General features: G+C 53.9%; 1 protein-coding gene and 1 pseudogene across 2 annotated transcripts; both read left to right on the top strand.

The window, feature by feature from the left end:
* The first annotated feature begins 349 nt into the window (after window positions 1-349).
* Window positions 350-17,312, top strand: UBE2I (ubiquitin conjugating enzyme E2 I). Of its 2 annotated transcripts, XM_070413345.1 has the most exons (7): window positions 350-430; window positions 5,210-5,285; window positions 5,418-5,501; window positions 7,027-7,099; window positions 13,735-13,844; window positions 13,946-14,025; window positions 16,681-17,312. In XM_070413345.1, the coding sequence occupies exons 2-7, from the start codon at window positions 5,220-5,222 to the stop codon at window positions 16,742-16,744; spliced, it is 477 nt and encodes a 158-aa protein (XP_070269446.1). In that variant the 5' UTR covers window positions 350-430; window positions 5,210-5,219; the 3' UTR covers window positions 16,745-17,312. The 2 variants fall into 2 exon arrangements, with proteins under 2 accessions (XP_070269446.1, XP_070269447.1); XM_070413346.1 differs by lacking the exon at window positions 5,418-5,501.
* Window positions 7,270-11,578, top strand: LOC139009209 (myosin regulatory light polypeptide 9 pseudogene; annotated as a pseudogene).
* Window positions 17,313-19,218: the final 1,906 nt, after the last annotated feature.

Raw genomic sequence — 19,218 nt, 5'->3', positions numbered from 1 at the left:
TTACCGGCGTGTCCTCGAGTGGACGCGCGTATCGCAAAGGGGAGTTTGCAGACACTCCCTCACATTGTGGATGCGGCTCCTTTAAGAGCACAGGTGTCCAGGGCGCCGCCTGACTGGAAAGCCGCCCCCCGACTGGGCTCCCTGGGCGAGCCTGGGGCGCGGACGCGTGGCGGCGGGGCGCGGGAAGCACGTGGCATGCGGCAGCGAGGGCCGATCGGGACGCCGGGCGGCGGCGGCGGCACGAGATATAGGCACGCGGCGGACAGACCCCGCAAGCCCCGCCCGCGCCCCGCCCGCGCCGGGGTCCTCGGAGCGCTCGGGCTGCGCGCGGAGCGGGCTCGGGAGGGAAGTCCCGAGACAAAGGAAGTGCCGAGCCGCCTCCGTCGCCGCCGCTTCGTCCGCCTCGCTCGCCGGGCCGCGGCCGCCCTAGGTGAGCCCAGGTGGAAGGCGCACAGGGTGCGGCGGCGGCGGGACGGGGGCCAGACCTCGGCAGCGCGGGCCTCCGCCGCCGTCGGGCCGGGCTCCTCCACCCACGGTCCCCTGGGCCCCCACCCCCGCCTCCTGCGCGCCCCCCGACCTGACCCCGACCCCGCGCCCGGGAACCGTCCGCCTGGGAGCTGTTGACGCCGCGGGCTACGGCGCGACCCAGCTGGGCCGGCCTCGGCGGCGTCCCGGCCTTGGGGCTCCGTCGCTTTCCCTTGTGAAAGTGTCGGCGTCCCCCCGGCGTGGGCTCGCGGTGCGGCCGGGGAGCCACGCGGGGTTGACAGCAGCTTCCCCTCCGCGGAGGGACGTGCGTTTCCTGGGTCACGGGTCCGCACACAAACCTGTGGCGCTCAGAGAGGCCCAGCGGAGAGAGTTAAAAGTCTTGGATTGCAAAATTGCTGCTTGGATTGGGGGTGGGGGGGAGGTGATGCCTGAAATGCAAAACAAGTCTGAGTTTTCCTGCGCCTCCAAGGAGCTCCACTTGCCGTTGGTGGGACCCTGAACATCAGCACTCGGCTGGAAGGAGAGTTTCCTTTTGTGTTTAAGGTGGCTTTGTACCCGCTGAAGGGAGCTTGGAACTGATGTTTTCGTGAGTAGGAGGGAAAGGAAGGGAAGGAGGATCACGGCCTGAAGTCGTCCCTAAATCACAGTTTTTTTAAGTGGTTTGGTTGGTGTATTTTGAAAGCATGCTTAGCTCCTCGGTTTGCAAAGTTACTGTGTTGGCTAAGTTGGCTTTTTTGTTTCTTTTTCCAAGAATACAGCTCTGAATGTAGCTGGCTGTTAAGGAATCGCTACCTTTAGGTAGAGAACATGTCCAACAGGCAGAGGAGATGGACGCTAGTTTGTCCTGATTTGCTTGTGACCTTTTGGGTGGTTCCGGGGTGAGTTGTGCGTGCTGTTGTGTCTTTGGTGACTCTCGGGGTTGGGACCTTGCTTCTGAAACAGCCTGGGATCCTGGGAGATTTGTCGAGAAAGAACCGGAAGTGCAGCCTGGGCAGAGATCAGGCAAAGTGCATACCTTCCCCTGAGGGAGTTTGTGTTTGTTTCAACCTGGGCCACCTATGCCCATTTTACAGATGAGGAAGTTGAGGTTTGGGGGAGATGAACAACTTGCCACACTCACAAAGCCAGTAAGTGGGTCTGAAGTCTCTGCTGTCAACCAGCAGAGCTGATCTGAGAAGCGTGGGTTCATGGGCAGACCTCCCCACTGAGCCTGGGGAACCCAGCCTTTGCCCCGCAGGCTGCTGTCTCTAGTAGTTCATGGATAGTATTTTATCTTTGAATCTGCAACTTTGCTGCTCTGAAGCATCTTAACTTAGCTGCTCCTTATGTTTCTCTCTGTTGGGGAAGGCGGAGTCAGTTCTAAGTGGGATTCTGAATGAGGCTTCTGTTTTGTAATTAAAATGTAACAAACTGGCTGCTTTCTCCTGGACTGGAAAGGCTACCAGGAGTGGAAGCACCATCTTGCAGACAGGTGTCTGCCTGGGACACTGCAGGTAAACACCTGTGGCTCTTTGCCCTGATGGCGGAAAGCGTCTTATTAGGGCCTGATCTGGTCCATTGGCACTCCTGCGGAACTGCCGCTCACTATTAACCTTTCATACCTGGGACAACCACAGCGAGGCACAGGGTGTTCGTGTGCAGCTTTGTTCCATCCTCAGAGCAGAAGAGGCGGGTCCTGGCACAGGGTCAGCAGGAGGCAGGCCACGCTGGGGATCACCCTGCTGGCCTCAGCCCCCCTGAGCCCTGGGAGCATTGTGTGGCCCTACACAGTATCCACGGTTGCTCAGTGTTCCAGAGCTGGCCTGGGCTTCAGAAACCAGCTTCGATGCCTGGCTAAGGGCCTTGTGCCTCACTTAAACAATGCTTCCCAGGTTGCTTGTCTTTGGTCACTGAACTTCTGTGTTAATCCAGCAGAAGCATCCTGCCAGCCTGTGCTGTCGGCTTTGCCATGGCCAGCGATGAGGGGCCTGCCCGCTGGGGGCAGGGGCAGTACTTTGAGGCTAGCATGTGCTGTGCCCTCCAACCTGGAGGTGAGGATGTGGATAACATGGGCTCATGCCATTTAGAATCAGTTGAAGTGAAGACTTAGAGAAACTTAGAAATGAAGACTTTTCCGACATCAGGGCTACAACTCAAGCCTCCCAGTCAGTCACCACTGTCACTGCCCACTTCTGACAGAAGCTGCTGGTTTGCTCCTCTGTGTACCACCCCGGAGGCCCTCACGTCCCTCACGCAGGCCTTCCCTTTCCACTCTCCTCTGGCCCACTAGCCCTACTGTTCCTGAACCATGTTGCCTGGCACAGTCTCCTGCCAGGCGGCCACTGTTTAGAGCAGGTGCCTCTGGCCCCCATGGTGCTGCTTTGCATCTCCAGCACCTAGTGCTTCCCAGCACACAACTTCCTCCCCTGTGAGCCCCCAGGGCAGCATCCTGTCAGGCTCTTCATGAGCACCTCAGTGGTTTGGGCAGACACCCCCTGGGGAAGAAATGGGCAGACCAGAGCTCGGGGTTGTGTGGTGCAGTGAGCAGTTCCACTGGGTGCGAGCCAGTGTTAATCTACTTTGGACTTAGTCTTGGGTAAGGTGTGTTCTGGAGTCACAATGCTGGAGCTGAGGACCACAGTCCAAGTTGGTGCACCTGTCACCCTTGACGGAGGGCTTTTGTTTTTTCCCCACTTTTCTTGTGATAACATAAACATCCCTGTTTCTTGAAAATGTACCACATCCAGTTGGTCTGGCGGTTTATAACTGGCTCCTGAGACCTGGGCTCCTAGGTGGGATTGGAGGCGACAGTGCTTTTCTGCAAAGGCAACCCCATACCCTCCTCCTGTGCCTACTTCTTGGGAAAATAGTCGTTCAAGAGCTGCCCAAAACCCAAAGCACCGGGGCCTCCCAGAGCTCCTGACTCCACAGTCGCCTCTGAGCCCTGGGAATGTGCATTTGATGCCTGCTGTTGAACTGTTGGCCTTACCTAACACCTCCTCCACAAATAGTGTGAGCCTTGGGGGACTGGGCAGGACAGTCAGGTGGTGTGGCTACTGGAGTGAAGAGCACCATCTGGGTTGCTGAGGGAGTTGTAGGTCGGGGTGGGGTGGGGTGAGGTGGGGAGATTGAAATAGTAGTTACTGAGCAAGGGACACTGCAGCAGGAGAGAGTAGCCCTGCCACCCCCCACCCCCGGTCAGAAGACCACCTGGGTTTGCGTTGAGGCTCCGGCCTCAGGGCAGGTCCTTCTGGACCTCAGTTCCTATCTCCAGAACAGGCCTGTGTGGAGGCTGGGGCAGTGGTCCATGCTGGGCAGGAGAGCACGGCTGCTGTCGAGTGATGCCCTGCTGGAGATGTGTTTTTTCCGTACAGGGTTGAGCACCCTGTTGTGGTTGTGGAGGGCACCCCACATTGTACTCAGGCCCTTGTGCTGGACCTTTTCCCTGCAGAGGCAGAGAGGAGACCTCTCCCCTAGCCTCAGTATCAATCTGAAGGCTTGGGGAAGCCTTGTTTATGGTAAATGCATGTGCTTCATCCAAGGTATCTTCAGTGTTTCCATGGACTTTGAGGACCAACCAGCACACTTAGGGTCAAATTCTCCAGCAGGTTTTGTGACCGTGTCACCTCTGCATCTGCTTTCTCATGGGCAGCTGGAGGCAACGTTACGATTCAGTGCCCTGCAGTCTGGTCTGGCGTGCCAGGCACCTGGAGATGCTGCTTTACCTGAGGGCTCCAGGCTGTTCATTTGAACAGCTAAAGGCACTGAGCCTTGAGAGTCTGTGGTCCAGGCCTGCTGAGGTCTCACTGCTGCCTGGTGCTCCGAGGAGTTCCTGGGCTCTGTTAGCTGCTTCCCTTTTGTTGACTTTCCCAAAGTACATGGGAGACGGGCCTTGATCCATTACTTGTTTGGGGAGTGCCAGGGTGGGGCTGTAGGATGAGAAAGTGGAGGGGGCAGAGGAAAGAGCCCGGGACCCTGGGGACACGTGGGTCTGTCGACTGCTGGGCCTGGTGAGCTGTCTGGACGTTTCCACAATGCAGTTGAGCTGCCCCCTGCCCTGGTGCACTTTGCCTCTTGGTTGCCTTCAAGAATAAGGTCATCCTGGCTAGGCCTGAATCTGAATTCTGAGCCCTGATTCTAAGTTGGGGGCCTGACGGCGCCCCCACGTCCCTGCATCAGCAGAGGGAAGCGATTCATCCCGGCCCTTCCCAGGTCTCAAGCCAGCATTCTGGGTATCCCCACCTGGTCCTGCCTTTCCTGTGTGTATGATGGTGGGACTGGACCCCACTGCTGGGTGTGACTAAAGTGGGGGTTGGGGGGCACGGGTGCCAGGTGTCTGCCGGGAGTACTCGGCATCCCTTCCTGCACAGCACCCAGCAGGTCTGAGACCCACGCCTGTGGCTTCGCCTCTCTGATCCTCTGTGTCACCATGTAATGGAGCGTGAGGGGTTGTCGTGGAGCCCTGGGGCCAGGCAGTTGACAAGGCACCCACATGGAGGTGTCCAGGAGGCCCGGGCCTCTTTTCTGGTGATCTGCCTGTAGGAGAAGGCTGGAGTCGGGGCCTGGGGCCTATCCAAACGCTGGGTGGGGCCGCTTGCTAAGAGCATGCATGGTCTCTATGGCCCATGTGGGAGCCTTCACTTACCCACTTTTCTTGCAAACAAGTCTGCTCACTGGGCAGGTGAGGGAAGGGGCCGAAGGAACCAGGTTTTCCTCCTGATCGCGTTCCTGCTGTCTCTTTCAGGACTTTGAATATGTCGGGGATCGCCCTCAGCAGACTCGCCCAGGAGAGGAAAGCTTGGAGAAAAGACCACCCATTTGTAAGGAAAGCTTGATTTCTCCATGTAGCTCAGTGGGTCCTCTCCCTGACGGGGTGGGAGGCACAGGGTTCCTGTGGGCAGCGAAGATGAGCTGCCACAGAACTGATGCGCTTGTGTGTGGTTTTCTCGCAGGGTTTTGTAGCTGTCCCCACAAAAAACCCCGACGGCACAATGAACCTCATGAACTGGGAGTGTGCCATTCCAGGGAAAAAGGGGGTAAGAAGCACCCGTGCTCAGGTGTGGGGTGGACTGTTGGGAACGGTCGGACCCTTCAGAAGGACTTCGGTTCAAGTGTACTTAACGTGGTGATCACACAGGCCAGGGGACATGAAATGGTGGGACAAGGTTGGTGTGACATGTGGCACCACCCCACCGGCCCCTGGCAGTTTTAATGCTAAAGGAAGGAACTGAGCTGCGGCAGGGGGAGTAGGCCCAGATCCTGCTGCATCTTTGGGAGCAAAGGGAGTCTTGGAGACAGGATGGAGAAGGGGCTGTAGGAACCACGCAGGCCTTCAAGTTTATCCTGGATGTACTGAGCCCTGATTCTAAGTTGGGGGCCTGACAGCACCCCCACGTCCCTGCATCAGCAGAGGGAATGTATCCTGGATGCATTGAGCTGGCAGGATTAGGACTTTGTCCACAAAAAAATGTGGTCTGGGTTTGCTTCAACTGAGACTGTTGAGGGCCCAGGATAAACTTGGTGGCCCCAGTGCTCTGGTCCCTGTGGCTGCGTCACACTGATCCTTACGGATGACTGTGGATCTGAGTGTTTCTAGCCCCGGGGTGGGAGGTGCACCTAACAGACCAAGTTTCCAGTCTTCGCTCTACAACTGGGAAGCTCCCGGGCCCTAGCGTGAATGTTCATGAGATCCAGGGGAGGCTCCTGAACCAGCCCAGACCGCAACACTCATGGGTGTGTGAGCCTGAACTGGTGGCAAATCCCTGACCACCTGTGATGGCTGCATGGGGCCCACATATCCTTCACACACAGCCACAGTCCTCCCAAGGTAGTGCTCCGCTGAGTATCTGGGCCAGTTAGAACCAGTGCGTTTGAGGCGTTAAGGAGTGAGGGTCTCCAACAGCCCAGCATATGGCTCTTCCTGGTGACTGCAAGGGAAGGAGGAGACCCCGGAGGCTTTTGGGTTGTGCTAAGGCCTCATTGCCTCCACTTCCCCCTCCATGGTCTCTCCTGAGAATCCACGATGCTCAGCCATGGTGTTTTCTTGACAGTCTCCTTCCCTTGCCTTGAGCTGGCAGGATTAGGACTTTGTCCACAAGAAAATGTGGTCTGGGTTTGCTTCAACTGAGACTGTTGAGGGCCCAGCATGCACCCCAGCCTCCATTGAACCCATACGTGGCCCTTTATCTTAGGTGAGTGAGGCTGGTGGGCTGTAGCTGTCGCCCTCCCAGTTTTGAAGGAGTGTTGGACTGAAGAGCTGGAGGCTGACCAGGGACAGGTGGGACCTGAGGGAGGGGGTCTGCATTTGAGCTCACTTAGTCCTTACCTTGCTGCTCAGGTACAGACCCTGCACCCCGCCATGGGCCGCTTGTCTGCTCCTCTCCAGGGAGGACTCTTTCCCATTGGCCCTCAGGGCTCATGGAGGTTCCGCCAGTCCTGTTGTGGGGTCATTGAGCTGTGGGCAGGGTCACTGGGGCCGTGTAGCAGCAGCATGCCCCTCTCCTCCTGGGCCTCTGCAGCAAGAGGCAGCACACATCTCATCACAGCTTCATTTCCCAACAGACCCCTTGGGAAGGAGGCTTGTTTAAGCTACGCATGCTCTTCAAAGATGACTATCCATCCTCACCTCCGAAATGTAAGTACAACGAAGTCCTCAAAGGTTGGCTTTGATCGTGCTCCAGCAGAGATCTGAGTCCTCTTCAGAGAGCCCGGCCTCCGGGGGTGTCGGTTATTGCACACTCTGCTCACACAGGGTGGCCCCGGTGCTCTGATCCTTGTGGCTGCGTCACACTGATCCTTACGGATGACTGTGGATCTGAGTGTTTCTAGCCCCGGGGTGGGAGGTCCACCTAACAAACCAAGTGTCCAGTTTTCTCTCTACAACTGGGAAGCTCCCGGGCCCTAGCATGAATGTTCATGAGATCCAGGGGAGGCTCCTGAACCCTTATGCCTGTCAGGGATGAGGCCACAACATGCCTGCCCCGGATGGGGATGGACATGCAGGAGAAGCACCATTCAGAACCTTACTCCTCAGAGGAATGTTTTTGCTGTGACCTGTCATCTGTTAGAATTTCACACCCAACCCCGGGCCTGCATCTGCAGCCTGGATGGATGGCACACTACGCCAACAGAAGGCGGAGAAAGAAAAGGCCACAGCCATGTTTAAAACAGCCACAGGTAGACCATGATGCAGTTTAACAAAACTCAGGATGAGGGGGAGAAGGCACCAAATCTCTCCCCCTTGGCAGCTAGACATCAACAGATACCGTCCACAGCTGGTTAATTGAATGCGCCTCGGTGTGTCTGAAAGTGCCCGGCATGTGGGAAGGCAAGACTACATGTTAACTCGTGGTTAGTGATTTAAGAGATAGAAGTATGTTTCCCATTAAAATAGCATCTAGCAGAAGACTTACTTAAATTATCAGTTCATAACGTAACCACTGGGATGGAGCCTTACTTCATTTGAAGTGGTTCTTTGCTGTTTGAATTTTGTGTGTGTGTGTCATGTGTAGGTATTACTTTAAATAAGAAGTGAGATAGCTGCTTTCATCACTTCTATGCAACATTGTATTGGAATTCTAAGCAAATGTAGCAGTGTAGGAAAAAGAAATCCCAGCAGAGAAATGGAAAAGGAAGGCTTACACCATAGACCAGGGGTGGGCAAACTTTTTGACTCGAGGGCCACAATGAGTTCTTAAACTGGACCGGAGGGCCGGAACAAAAGCATGGATGGAGTGTTTGTGTGAACTAATATAAATTCAAAGTAAACATCATTACATAAAAGGGTACTTTTTTTGTTTGTTTGTTTGTTTTGTTTTGGTTTTTTTTAGTTTTATTCATTTCAAACGGGCCAGATCCGGCCCGCGGGCCGTAGTTTGCCCACGGCTGCCAAAGACCATCTTTCTCTAAGTCTGTTTATTAAAGTTGCTGAATAAAACCTTAACATATAAAAACCCATTTCCATACAGTTGCAACAAATGAATGTTTTTTTGTGTGTGTGTGTGTGTGTTTTGTTGTTAATCCTCACCCAAGGGCATTTTTTTTCCTTCATTTATTTTCAGAGACAGTGGAAGGGAGCGGGAGAGAGAGAAAGAGAAATATCAATGTGAGAGAGACACATCAATTGGTTGCCTCCCACACGCACCCCGACTGGGGCTGGGAATCAAACCTGCAACCCAGGCATGTGCTCTTGACTAGAATCGACCCTGGGACCCTTCAGTCCTCAGGCCGATGCTCTGTTCACTGTGCCAAACTGGCTAGGGCTACGAATGAACTTTTTTTTTTTAATTTATTTATTTATTTTTTTAATATATGGGGTTTTTTTATTGATTTGGGAGAGGGAGGGAGAGAGAGAAACATCAATGATGAGAGAGAATCATTGGTCGGCTGTCTCCTGCACGCCCCCCACTGGGGATCGAGCCTGCAACCCGGGCATGTGCCCTTGACCAGAATCGAACCCAGGACCCCTCAGTTCGCAGGCCGATGCTCCATCCACTGAGCTAAGCCAGCCAGGGCCAAATGAACATTTTTAAACTATACCTTTTATAGTAGCATCAGGTACCCTGGAGTAAATCCAGTAAAGACATTTAAGACCTCTATACTGAAAACTAGAACATTTACGAGAGAAGGAAGGAAAGCCTAAATAACCAGAGATGGCCAGGTTTACGGATGAGAAGGCACGCTGTTATGAAGATGTCAGTTCTCTCCAAGCTGATGTACAAATTCAGTGTAATCCCAGTCAAAACCCAAGCAGATTTTTGTGGAAATTATCACACCACAGGCTATAAAATGTAGGAAATGCAGAGTGCCAAGACTTGCTGTGGCCCTTGGAGTTTTAGGAGGGGAGGATGGTGAGGCCTAAGTTGGGGCTCACTGGGTAAAAAGTACCCAGACCCGTTAGCAGGACAGGCAAGACATGAATCCGGTTGAGACCTCCTAAAGTAGTTGAGATGCAGAGAGTCCAGAAAAACGCAGGTGTACAATGGAGTGACTTATGAGAGCTGACACTGCAGTGCGTGGGGAGAAGATGGTCTTCTCATGCATGGACGGGACAGCCGACTGTCCTAGTGGAAGAATAAGGAGAGCTCAGTTTCCCCCTATAGACCAAAGCCTTCCTGGTGGATTGTGATGTCCAGTGGGAAGGTGGGTGGGACAGTACAGCTTTTAGAGGAAGACAGGAGGATGTCTTCATGGCTTGGATAGGCAGAGCTTTCTTAACCAGGAAGGCATGAAAAGTGCTTTTCCCCCAGAGGGGAAATGATCGATTGGACTACACTGAAATTAAGACCATCTCTTGACCCGGCTCTGCACCAGCTTTGCGCACCGAGAGAGTACCTTCCCCGCACCAGGGAAGCCCCACCCACCTGAAGCCAAGATGTCTAGTAAGCGAGCCAAGGTCAAGACCACCAAGAAGCGGCCACAGCAGGCCACATCCAGTGTCTTTGCGATGTTTGACCAGTCCCAGATCCAGGAGTTTAAGCAGGCCTTCACATGATCAGCCAGAACCGAGATGGCTTCGTTGACAAGGAGGACTTGCATGACATGCTGGCCTCCCTGGGGAAGAACCCCACAGATGAGTACTTGGAGGGCATGATGAGCAAGGCCCCTGGACCCATCAACTTCACCATGTTCCTGACCGTGTTTGGGGAGAAGCTGAATGGCACGGACCCCGAGGACGTGATCCACAATGCCTTTGCCTGCTTCGACAAAGAGGCCTCAGGTTTTATCCATGAGGACCATCTTCGGGAGCTGCTCACCACCATGGGTGACCGCTTCACAGATGAGGAAGTGGACGAGATGTACCACGAGGCTCCCATTGTCAAGAAAGGCAACTTCAACTACGTGGAGTTCACCCGCATCCTCAAACACGGTGCCAAGGACAAAGACAACTAGGCCTCCCAAGGCCCCCATGTCTAGGCCCCTGTCCCAGTCACCTGCTCCACACACAGACAGTCTATGCCCAGGGGACCCATTCAGGGGAGCCTCCCTCTGAGAGGTTAGGGCCCAGCTCCCAGTAGAGGAAACAGGCCCAGAGAGGCAGTGCCAGGCAAGGATCACACAGCTGCTGTGAGGCAGGTGTGCCCACTGACCCTCCAAGAAAGGATCACCTAGGGAGCTGGGCCTGAAGGTGCCAAGGGAAGGCCCCAAAGGAGAGCCAAGGCTCAGCTGTTGCCTGCCCATCCCCAGGCTGTCCCCCCAGAAAGGGCCCTGTGCACCACTGCAAGTGCACCCCATGGGGCATGAAGCCCTTTCCCAGACACTGCCACAAACTCACAAACCTTACCACACACGGTCCTCCCAAGGACAGGGTGACAGAGCCCCCCCTGCCCTTCCCAGAACACCCTACCCACAGGGAGTGGGCTCCTCCGAGAGGCGGAGTCTAATAGAAGGCTGAACACTGGGGGGAAAAAAAGACCATCTCTTCACCAAAAGACACCACTGGCAGTGAAGAGGGGAGAAAATTATATCTATATATTAATACTTATATTGAATATATCAACAGCCTCCACAAATCAATAAGAAAAATATAACCATTTGATGGAACAGGCCCTTGGCAAGAGGTTCTCCACCCGGCCAATCAGCACAAAAAGAGATGTAACTTCTTACCAGGGAATTACAAGTTACAGCCACAGCGTGAACAGGCGAAGGACAGGATGCCGAGCAGCAGACACCACGTAGGTGCACCAGAGAAAGAGTAAATTTTGGACATTTCCTTTGGAAAGCTGTCTGGCATGTCTACTGAAGCTAAACTTATCCCTACCCTTGGCCCCAGCTGTCAACTCAAGTAAATATTCAATAGAAATGCATACACATGTCCACCGAGAGGCATGGACAGCATGTTTATGACAGCTCTGTCTGTAAAAGCCAAAAGCTGGAGACAACCCAAGTGTCCATTCAGAATAGAACGGGTAAGCGCAGCTGCAAGAACGAGGGATCTACACGCGCTCAGCAGGAGTGAGTCTCCCAAACGTGGTGTTGAGTGGAGAGAGCCAGACACAGAGGAGCGTATGCTGGAGTCCTGTTATAAAGTCAACAGGCCACGCGATGAGTGATGTGCGGAGTCGGGAGGTGACTTCATATGGGAGAAAGCCAGAAGAGACGGGGAAGTGGGGCTGGGGGCCTGGGGAATGCTAGTATTCATCATTGGTACACTTCTCTAGCTAAGAAACAAGATTGATAAATCAGATTAAATTCAAATTAGGAACTTGTGTTCACCAAATGTACAATTAAAAGAGCAAAAATGCAAACTCAGAGTGGGAGAAGGTACCTGTGAGACATGTAATTGACAGAAGGCTTGTGTCCAGAATATGTAGAGCTCCTACAAATCAGTGAGACAACCCAATAGAAAAGTGTACAAGAGACTTGAACAAGAACTTCTCCAAAGAAGTAGCCAGTTTATCCCAGTAAATGAAAGGTGCTCACCCCCAGAGGTCATCAGGGAAATACAACTTAGAGCCATTAGAGGCAATCATGATTCATTTAAGAATGGCCGAGTCGGGGCCCCAGCCCAGTTTGGCTCAGTGGATAGAGTGTCAGCCTGTGGACTGAAGGGTCCTGGGTTTGATTCTGGTCAAGGACACATGCCTGAGTTGCAGGCTCGATCCCCAGTAGGGGGCGTGCAGGAGGCAGCCAATCAATGATTCTCTCATCATTGATGTTTCTATCTCTCTCTCTCTCCTTCTCCCTTCCTCTCTGAAATCAATAAAGAAATTAAAAAATATATATATATATTTTTATTGATTTCAGAGAGGAAGGGAGGAGAAAGATAGAAACATCAATGATGAGAGAGAATCATTGATTGGCTGCCTCCTACACGCCCCCTACTGGGGAACGAGCCCACAACCCAGGCATGTGCCCTCAGCTGGAATCGAACCCGGGACCCTTCAGTCTGCAGGCTGACGCTCTATCCACTGAGCCAAGCAGGCTAGGGCAAAAATACATATTTTTAAAAAATAGTAATAATGGCTGAAGTCCACAGCTGATACACCAGGTGTTGGCAATACTGTGAAGCAGTGAGTTGTAAGTAGGTACAGCCTCTTTGGAAACTGGCAGTATCTATCCACATTCAACACAGACACCCTGTGATCCAGCATTTCCAGATGGAAATGCACATGTGTGCACCAGAATTCACATCCAGGAGCGATCAGAGCTGTATTAGTATTCACTCACATGTGCACCTGCAGTGAGGTGGGCAAGTTGTGTGCGGCCAGTCTCCCAGGGGCTGCTGCGCAGCAACAGGAGTGAGTAACTGCCACCGCCTGTGAGGGGACATGACCCATGAGTGCGGGGGGGGGGGGGGGGGGGGGGGTTGTGCACAGACAGTTCAAGATGTCCTTTCTGGGATTACAGGTTGGTTTAGTTGGGCAAATGGAGTGGGCGATCTATGAGGGAGTTTTCTGAGAAGCTATTGCTGTTAGTGGATTGTATTTATTTTTTGTCAGTAATTCATCAGGTTGTACTAGACTTGCTACACTTTTCTAGGTAAAATTAATGTTTAAAAAAAAGAAAGTACCCAGAAAAAAGGATAAAAAAATAATGCTAAAATGTCAGCTGTGGTTAATGGTCCCTGGGTAGTGCTCATGGCAATTTTTTTTTCCTGTTCTTTTATATTTTCAAACTTTTTACATGTGTTAATTTTTTTTTTTTTTAAATATATTTTATTGATTTTTTACAGAGAGGAAGGGGGATAGGGATAGAGAGTTAGAAACATTGATGAGAGAGAAACATCGATCAGCTGCCTCCTGCACACTCCCTACTGGGTATGTGCCCGAAACCAAGGTACGTGCCCTTGACCGGAATTGAACCTGGGACCCTTAAGACCGCAGGCCGACGCTCTATCCACTGAGCTAAACCAGTTAGGGCTGTGTTAATTTTTTAAAAAGAAAATAAACTCTCATTTGGAAGGACCTTGGCTGCTTCCCCAGGACCTAGTCACCTGCTGCAGCTGCCCCTTCCCATCTTCTCAAGCCCAGACCGGCTGGGGAGGCCGTCTGGGGCTGTCCTCTGACTCTCACTGTCCTGAAGCAGGTCCTGGGGAGTGATGTGGCTCTACCTCTGAGTCCGTTGGAAGGCACACTTGCTCCTCTCCTACCTCTTCCCACCTCCTCCTGCTTTGTGGCCAATTTTGTTTTTGTAAACAGGTTTTGGGAAATGCCTGATGACCAGCAAGGTGCAGGGAAGATGGGAGGGGAAGGGGAGGGGTCATCAGGACAGGACATTCTGTAGGACAGCTGTCACCAAAACACATTTCCTTTTTTCCATGTGGTCTAGGCAAATTCGAACCACCATTATTTCACCCGAACGTGTACCCTTCGGGCACTGTGTGCTTGTCCATCCTTGAGGAAGACAAGGACTGGAGGCCAGCCATCACAATTAAGCAGGTATGCAGCGCGAGGGCCTCGCCTCAGCCTTCCTTCAGGACCAGAGTTTGCCTTTTGAACTGCTGACCTCCCACCTTGCTTTGTTTTTCTCTCTCACACAGATCTTATTAGGAATACAGGAACTTCTAAATGAACCAAATATTCAAGATCCAGCTCAAGCAGAGGCCTACACAATTTACTGGTTAGTGATCTGGCCCCTCTTGCTGTGACCTCTCTCATCAGCTCGCACAGCCTTCCCCTTCCCCAGAAGTTCCTTCCAGGCTGCCTGTAGGAAGGGGAGCAGTAGGCAAGCTGTGGGCGGGTGGATAGTCCTGACCCTCAGAGGGCGGCAAACACACAAGCTCACCTGGCAGCTCACCTGGGCTTGGTGCCGAAAAGGGGGGACTGAGGTGACCAGGGAGGCTTCCGAGGAGGAGCTGCATGTGCAAAGGGCCTGTGGTGGCAAGAATGGGCGACCAGGGTTGGTGTGGCCAGAGCCATGTTGGGGGTTGGCAGGAGGCAGCCCGATGACATGGGCTCCTACTGGACTACTTTGCCCCTGATGGGATATCGCCAGTCAAATCCTGTGCCTCCTGGAGCCCGTTTCAGCTCAAAGGGAAGGGTGTGGACACTGGAGGAAGAGGCCATGGACCTCCCACCTCTGCCCTCCTTGGGCCCAGCCTGGGTATGGCAGGTCCAGGGGGATGGTCCGCTAGGGAAGTGGCGCTCCCAACTTGCTCTTGGTCATCTGGGTGCTCTGGAAAAGAGGGCCTGGTGTTTCTTAGAGTGAGCAGTGGCGCTAAACCTGGCACGTGGGGCTGGCTGGCTGGACAGTGGGGAGGACCCTGGCCTTCCTGGCCAGCCTCCCTAGCTGGTCTGGGCAGGGTGCTATGCCGAATTGGCAGCTCTGACCCTATTGCTCCACTTACCCATGTTCAGAAACCTGACCCACAGGGAGAGGCTGACTGAACGGGGGCTTGTTCTTTCCAAGGGGGCGTTTGTGGAACTGCAACAGGTAGGCTCTCTGAGCAGCTCAGGTGGCCTGAGTTCATCTGAAGAGAAGCACCAGGTTGCAAGAGGTGCCCCCTCCCCTCCCAAATGGCTTCAAGTTCCTGGGTCCAGCCCAGTTTTGGCCCGGGGCGCCCCCTGGTGGCCAAGAGTGGCGAGCCGCTCCTGGGCAGGGGCGGAGTTTCTCCTCCCAGCCAGAGGAATTGCTGTGAGTGATTCCAGTGGAGCTGCCTTAAATTTACTTGGCTGCTGTGCATCAGCAATTCCAGGAGTTCTCATATCTTGACCCTTGAACTGGATGCTGTGTCGTTTGCACTGCAACATCTGTCTGCATCAGGCCATGTCAGCCTACGCCTCTGTAAATAGGGCCACTTGGGTCCTTAGTATCTGAGCCATTGCGATAGGTCCACAAAGCCAAAATGTCTTCTTGCTGGCCTTAGAGAGAGCTTGCCAGGCCCGGTGTGTGGCCGTGTGGGTATGATGCCTTGGGCGAGTTGTGCGTGTGTCTTGATGGCGCGCCACTGGCCCACAGCCCCGTCTGTCATGGCGCTCACTGTTGAGTTGTGGTATTGCGGCACTCGCAGCATGGGGTCAGCGGGCACTGCTGTGTGCCAGTGGATGCTCCCAGCTGGTGCCTACTCGGGATTGGAGCATCTCCTCTGTACTACGGGTCCTTACATGCCCGGTGGCATCATCCACTGCTTCACAGGAATGAGACATCATTTCTCCTGTAAGCATGTTTAAAAGCACCTTTTGTGAAATATGCTTAATCTCTTTTTTCAGATCTCTTTTCTTGTGTTTTCGGAAGGTCACAGGGTGTGCCCTACACTGGCAGGTGCTCTAGGGCAAACACCCTGTGCCAAACCTCGCTTGGAAAATGGCAGGGTTGGACTGGGCTGCCTCTGCTATTGCCTCCAGCTCCTTCCAGAGCCCTCCTAGCTAGCTGCCTCCACCCTGGGGGTCTGGGACCTCGGCCAGGGTGGAAGCACAGGAGCGCAGGCTGCTCGCAGCACGGCCTGGCGGTAGAAGCTTGTCCTCTGGCCCTCATTCTTGGCTCTCGGCCAGGCGTGGTGCCGACACTGGCCTCCTGGGACCATGTGCACCTGGGCACCATGCCAGCTCAGGGCAGGCTCCAGGCAGGTTTCCGCCTCTCCTGGTGCTGCCATTGCAGCCTTTCCCCAGAGAGGCTGGAGAGGAGGCCTGGGGTGCCAGGGCCCGTGGTCTGCACTGGGCAGAGCTAAGAGAAATTCTGTTGGCCCCTCTGTGCCAACCCTGGGCCTGCGTCGTGGGCAGGGACCAGTGCTCTGAGGCCTGCTTGTTGCGAGCACAGCTTGGAAGGAGCCCTGGCTTTCTTATCAGGGTCTGAGTGCACACACTGCGCCTGAGCTCCAAGGAGGGCTCCTGACCGGCCCCTGAAGTATTTGACGAGACCTCTGACCTGGGGTGTCAGGAGCCCTGTTCATAAATGCATCGTGTACCCAAGGGCCTCGAGGTCACAGTGATCCCCTGGTGGCAGCTGGTCTCCTCTGATGGCAAGTTTGCTGCACCTCCCTGGCCTGGGGCAGTGCCCACCAGCCCCCTTCCCTTGGCACCTCCTCTCACACTGGAGTCCCAGCTGAGGTCCTCCGACCACCAGAAAGCTGCCCCCGCTCCGTACCTTCACACTCGGGACTGAGTCCCCTGGGAAAACCCAGCAGATGTCTGTGTCTGTTATTGAGACTAGATGAGCGATCCGTATTTTCTCTCCAAAATGACTAATGCTGTTTCAAACAGAAGAGAGAGAAAACTGCTGGTCACTGGTTAGACCAGCCCAGGCTATTCTAACCTGTCTCTCTCTTGACCTCCTCAGCCAAAACAGAGTGGAATATGAGAAAAGGGTTCGAGCACAAGCCAAGAAGTTTGCACCCTCATAAGCAGCGACCTGCGGCAACATCAAAAGGAAGGGATTGGTTTGGCAAGAACTTGTTTACAACACTTGCAGATCTAGCATTGCTCTATACAATAACTAGTCACCTAGGGGAGGTGGGCGGGCGCCATTTTCCATTTCCGCCACTGGTACACAGTTCTCCACTTGCTGAATTGCCCAGTTTTTCATACAGGGTCTCTTCCTTCAGTCTTTTGTATTTTGATTGTTATGTAAAACTTGCTTTTATTTTAATATTGATGTCAGTATTTCAACTGCTGTAAAATGATAAACTTTTATACTTCTATGAGTCCCTGAGGAGCTAGTTCCCTTTGCTCGCGGGTGCAGGCATGCTTCCCCTGTCAGAGCTACACTACCCTCCAGCTGGCTGTATGGAAAGGAAATCGGCCTGTCCCCTTCCCTCGCGCCTCTGTCCTTCTCTCCGCAGAACCCGGGTTGTGTTGCTATGAGCCTCAGATCCAAAGTCAGCCAGCCTCTTGTTTTCGCATCACTTCCTTTGTGTTTATATGGCGTTTTGTCTGTGTTGCTGTTTAGAGTAAATAAACTGTTTATATAAAGGTTTTTGTTGCATTATTGTCATTAAAAGTATGAGGAGGCAGCCTCAGGGGGTGTCTCCCCATCCCCTTTCCACAGCTGCAGGCCCCACAGAGCACCGCCTTCGGCCCCAGCAGGCCTCGCTGCCTGTTCCTGGGTCCTGCGTGGCACCTGTCCTAGTCCTTTGTAAATAGTGCTGTGTACAGAGATGCTGTGTGTCCGGGGTTTCTGTCCACCCCACCTGGGTCTTTGGGCTGTTGAGCCCTGGAGTTCAGATCTGGCCAAGTTGGAATTTGTGTCGGGACTCTCCTAAAGCGCGCTCCGCCTGAGCCATCAGGAGGCGATGCCTACACCCAGGCCAGGTGGCTGAGCCGTGGCATGTAGCCTCCTCACGCCCGGCACTGCCCTTGGGCCTCTGCGTGTAGCATCCTGGCCCTCCACGCTCACCGCGTAAGTCCCCACCCCTGGGTGCAGGTGGTCTTGGGCACCGGGACACCCCTAGCGAGCAGCTCCGAGGGCCACTGTCACAGGTTCTTTCTGTGTCCTGCAACGCTCTGAACCTGGGAGCCCAGGGAGGCTGCTCTCAGAAAGAACCCTGGAACATGAGCCCACAACGGATCTTCCAGGAGTCCTGAGTCCTGGCTCTGGGGAAGTGCGTGCATGGAGACAGGAAGTGACAGAGGGGACCTGGCCTCTGGGTCCCAGTGAGCACAGCTGATGAGTACAGCGGTCCAGACGTGGCCCTGTACCGACCAGCCTCGCCCTCCCGCCCGAGGACCCTTTCAGAACCAGGCTGCCTGTGGCTCTGGCGTGCAGACTGAGGTGGGGGTGGTCCCCCAAGGGGTGAGGTCAGCCAGGAAGGGGTGCCTCTGTTCACCCTAAGAAATGTGGCCCCTCAGCCAACAGCATGGCCCAAGGGCCCAGTGCCTTGTTCACTTGCTTAGCTGGACGTCTGTTGGGTTTCTGAGCTCTCGGTTTGATGTTCATGATTATTTCTGATGCAGAGGGTCTCATGCGGGGGGTTCAGTGGGTCATGTGTATAGCCCCTCCCAGAATGTCTTATTTTGTAATGACTGAATTACACTTAGTAATAGTTACACATGTATATGGTTAATATATATGGAAATGCAATATATTTTCTAGTTAAAGCATTCTAAAGTAATCGATGTTTCTAGCACATTGTCGTGACTTTGGCTAATGAAATGTCCTTTTGTGCCACAGTTCTTGGCTTAACAAAGATGTGAATCTTGTAACAGGAGAACTATGAAATGTGATCATTCTGTTTCTACTGTAAGGGAAGAGAGTGTGTTCCCAGCATGAGGCGCCTAATTAGTGAGGAATTGTGGGCAATAGATTAACCACTGTATCTAAGAATCCTCTAATTAAAACATTTCCACAAACTGCTGCCTGCAGGGTGTGTCCTTTCCTGCCCCCTCCCACACAGGTCACCCCCTGCTCCCTATTGCTGTGGTCTCAGGATTAGACCCTCAGGGACCCAGGGGTGGGGGTGATGTCCCCTGGTGCTGTGGTCAGATCCCTCCTGTGCCCGCTGAGACCCTGGCATGGGCAGGCAAGGTTGGCACACATCTGTACTGGCCGTGCCCTGCGTCTTCGTGGCCTGCTGGAGCATGGTCTCCTGGCTGGGCATCTGGGGCTGTTGTCACCTAGATGGACCTTCTTGGGGAGCAGGACACCATCCTCACAGCCAAGGTGCACACAAGCTCTCAGTTCAAACCCTGATGGGCCCCTGGGGTGTTGTGTCCAGGGCTGGCGGGGGCTTGGTCTGGCCATGGCCTGGGTGCAGAGCAAGGAGCCCGACCACGGGTGGGATGGGGCTAGCTAGCCCTCAGCCTCCATCTCCCCAGGGGTGACTGCTCAGAGGCCCAAGTCGTCTGGCCAGGCTCGGGGTCCTGTGTCCTTCCTGGACTG

Source organism: Myotis yumanensis, unplaced genomic scaffold (assembly GCF_028538775.1).
Source record: "Myotis yumanensis isolate MYYU_CA2020_CCGP unplaced genomic scaffold, mMyoYum1.0.hap1 SCAF_4, whole genome shotgun sequence".
NCBI lineage: Eukaryota > Metazoa > Chordata > Mammalia > Chiroptera > Vespertilionidae > Myotis > Myotis yumanensis.
This window is presented reverse-complemented; position numbering and strand designations above follow the sequence as displayed.

Coding starts and splice junctions, on each gene's coding strand:
- UBE2I (XM_070413345.1), top strand. CDS start 5,220: ATGTCGGGGATCGCCCTCAGCAGACTCGCCCAGGAGAGGAAAGCTTGG. Junction 5,502..7,026: donor CCATTCCAGGGAAAAAGGGG/GTAAGAAGCACC, acceptor ATTTCCCAACAG/ACCCCTTGGGAAGGAGGCTT. Junction 14,026..16,680: donor GAGGCCTACACAATTTACTG/GTTAGTGATCTG, acceptor TGACCTCCTCAG/CCAAAACAGAGTGGAATATG.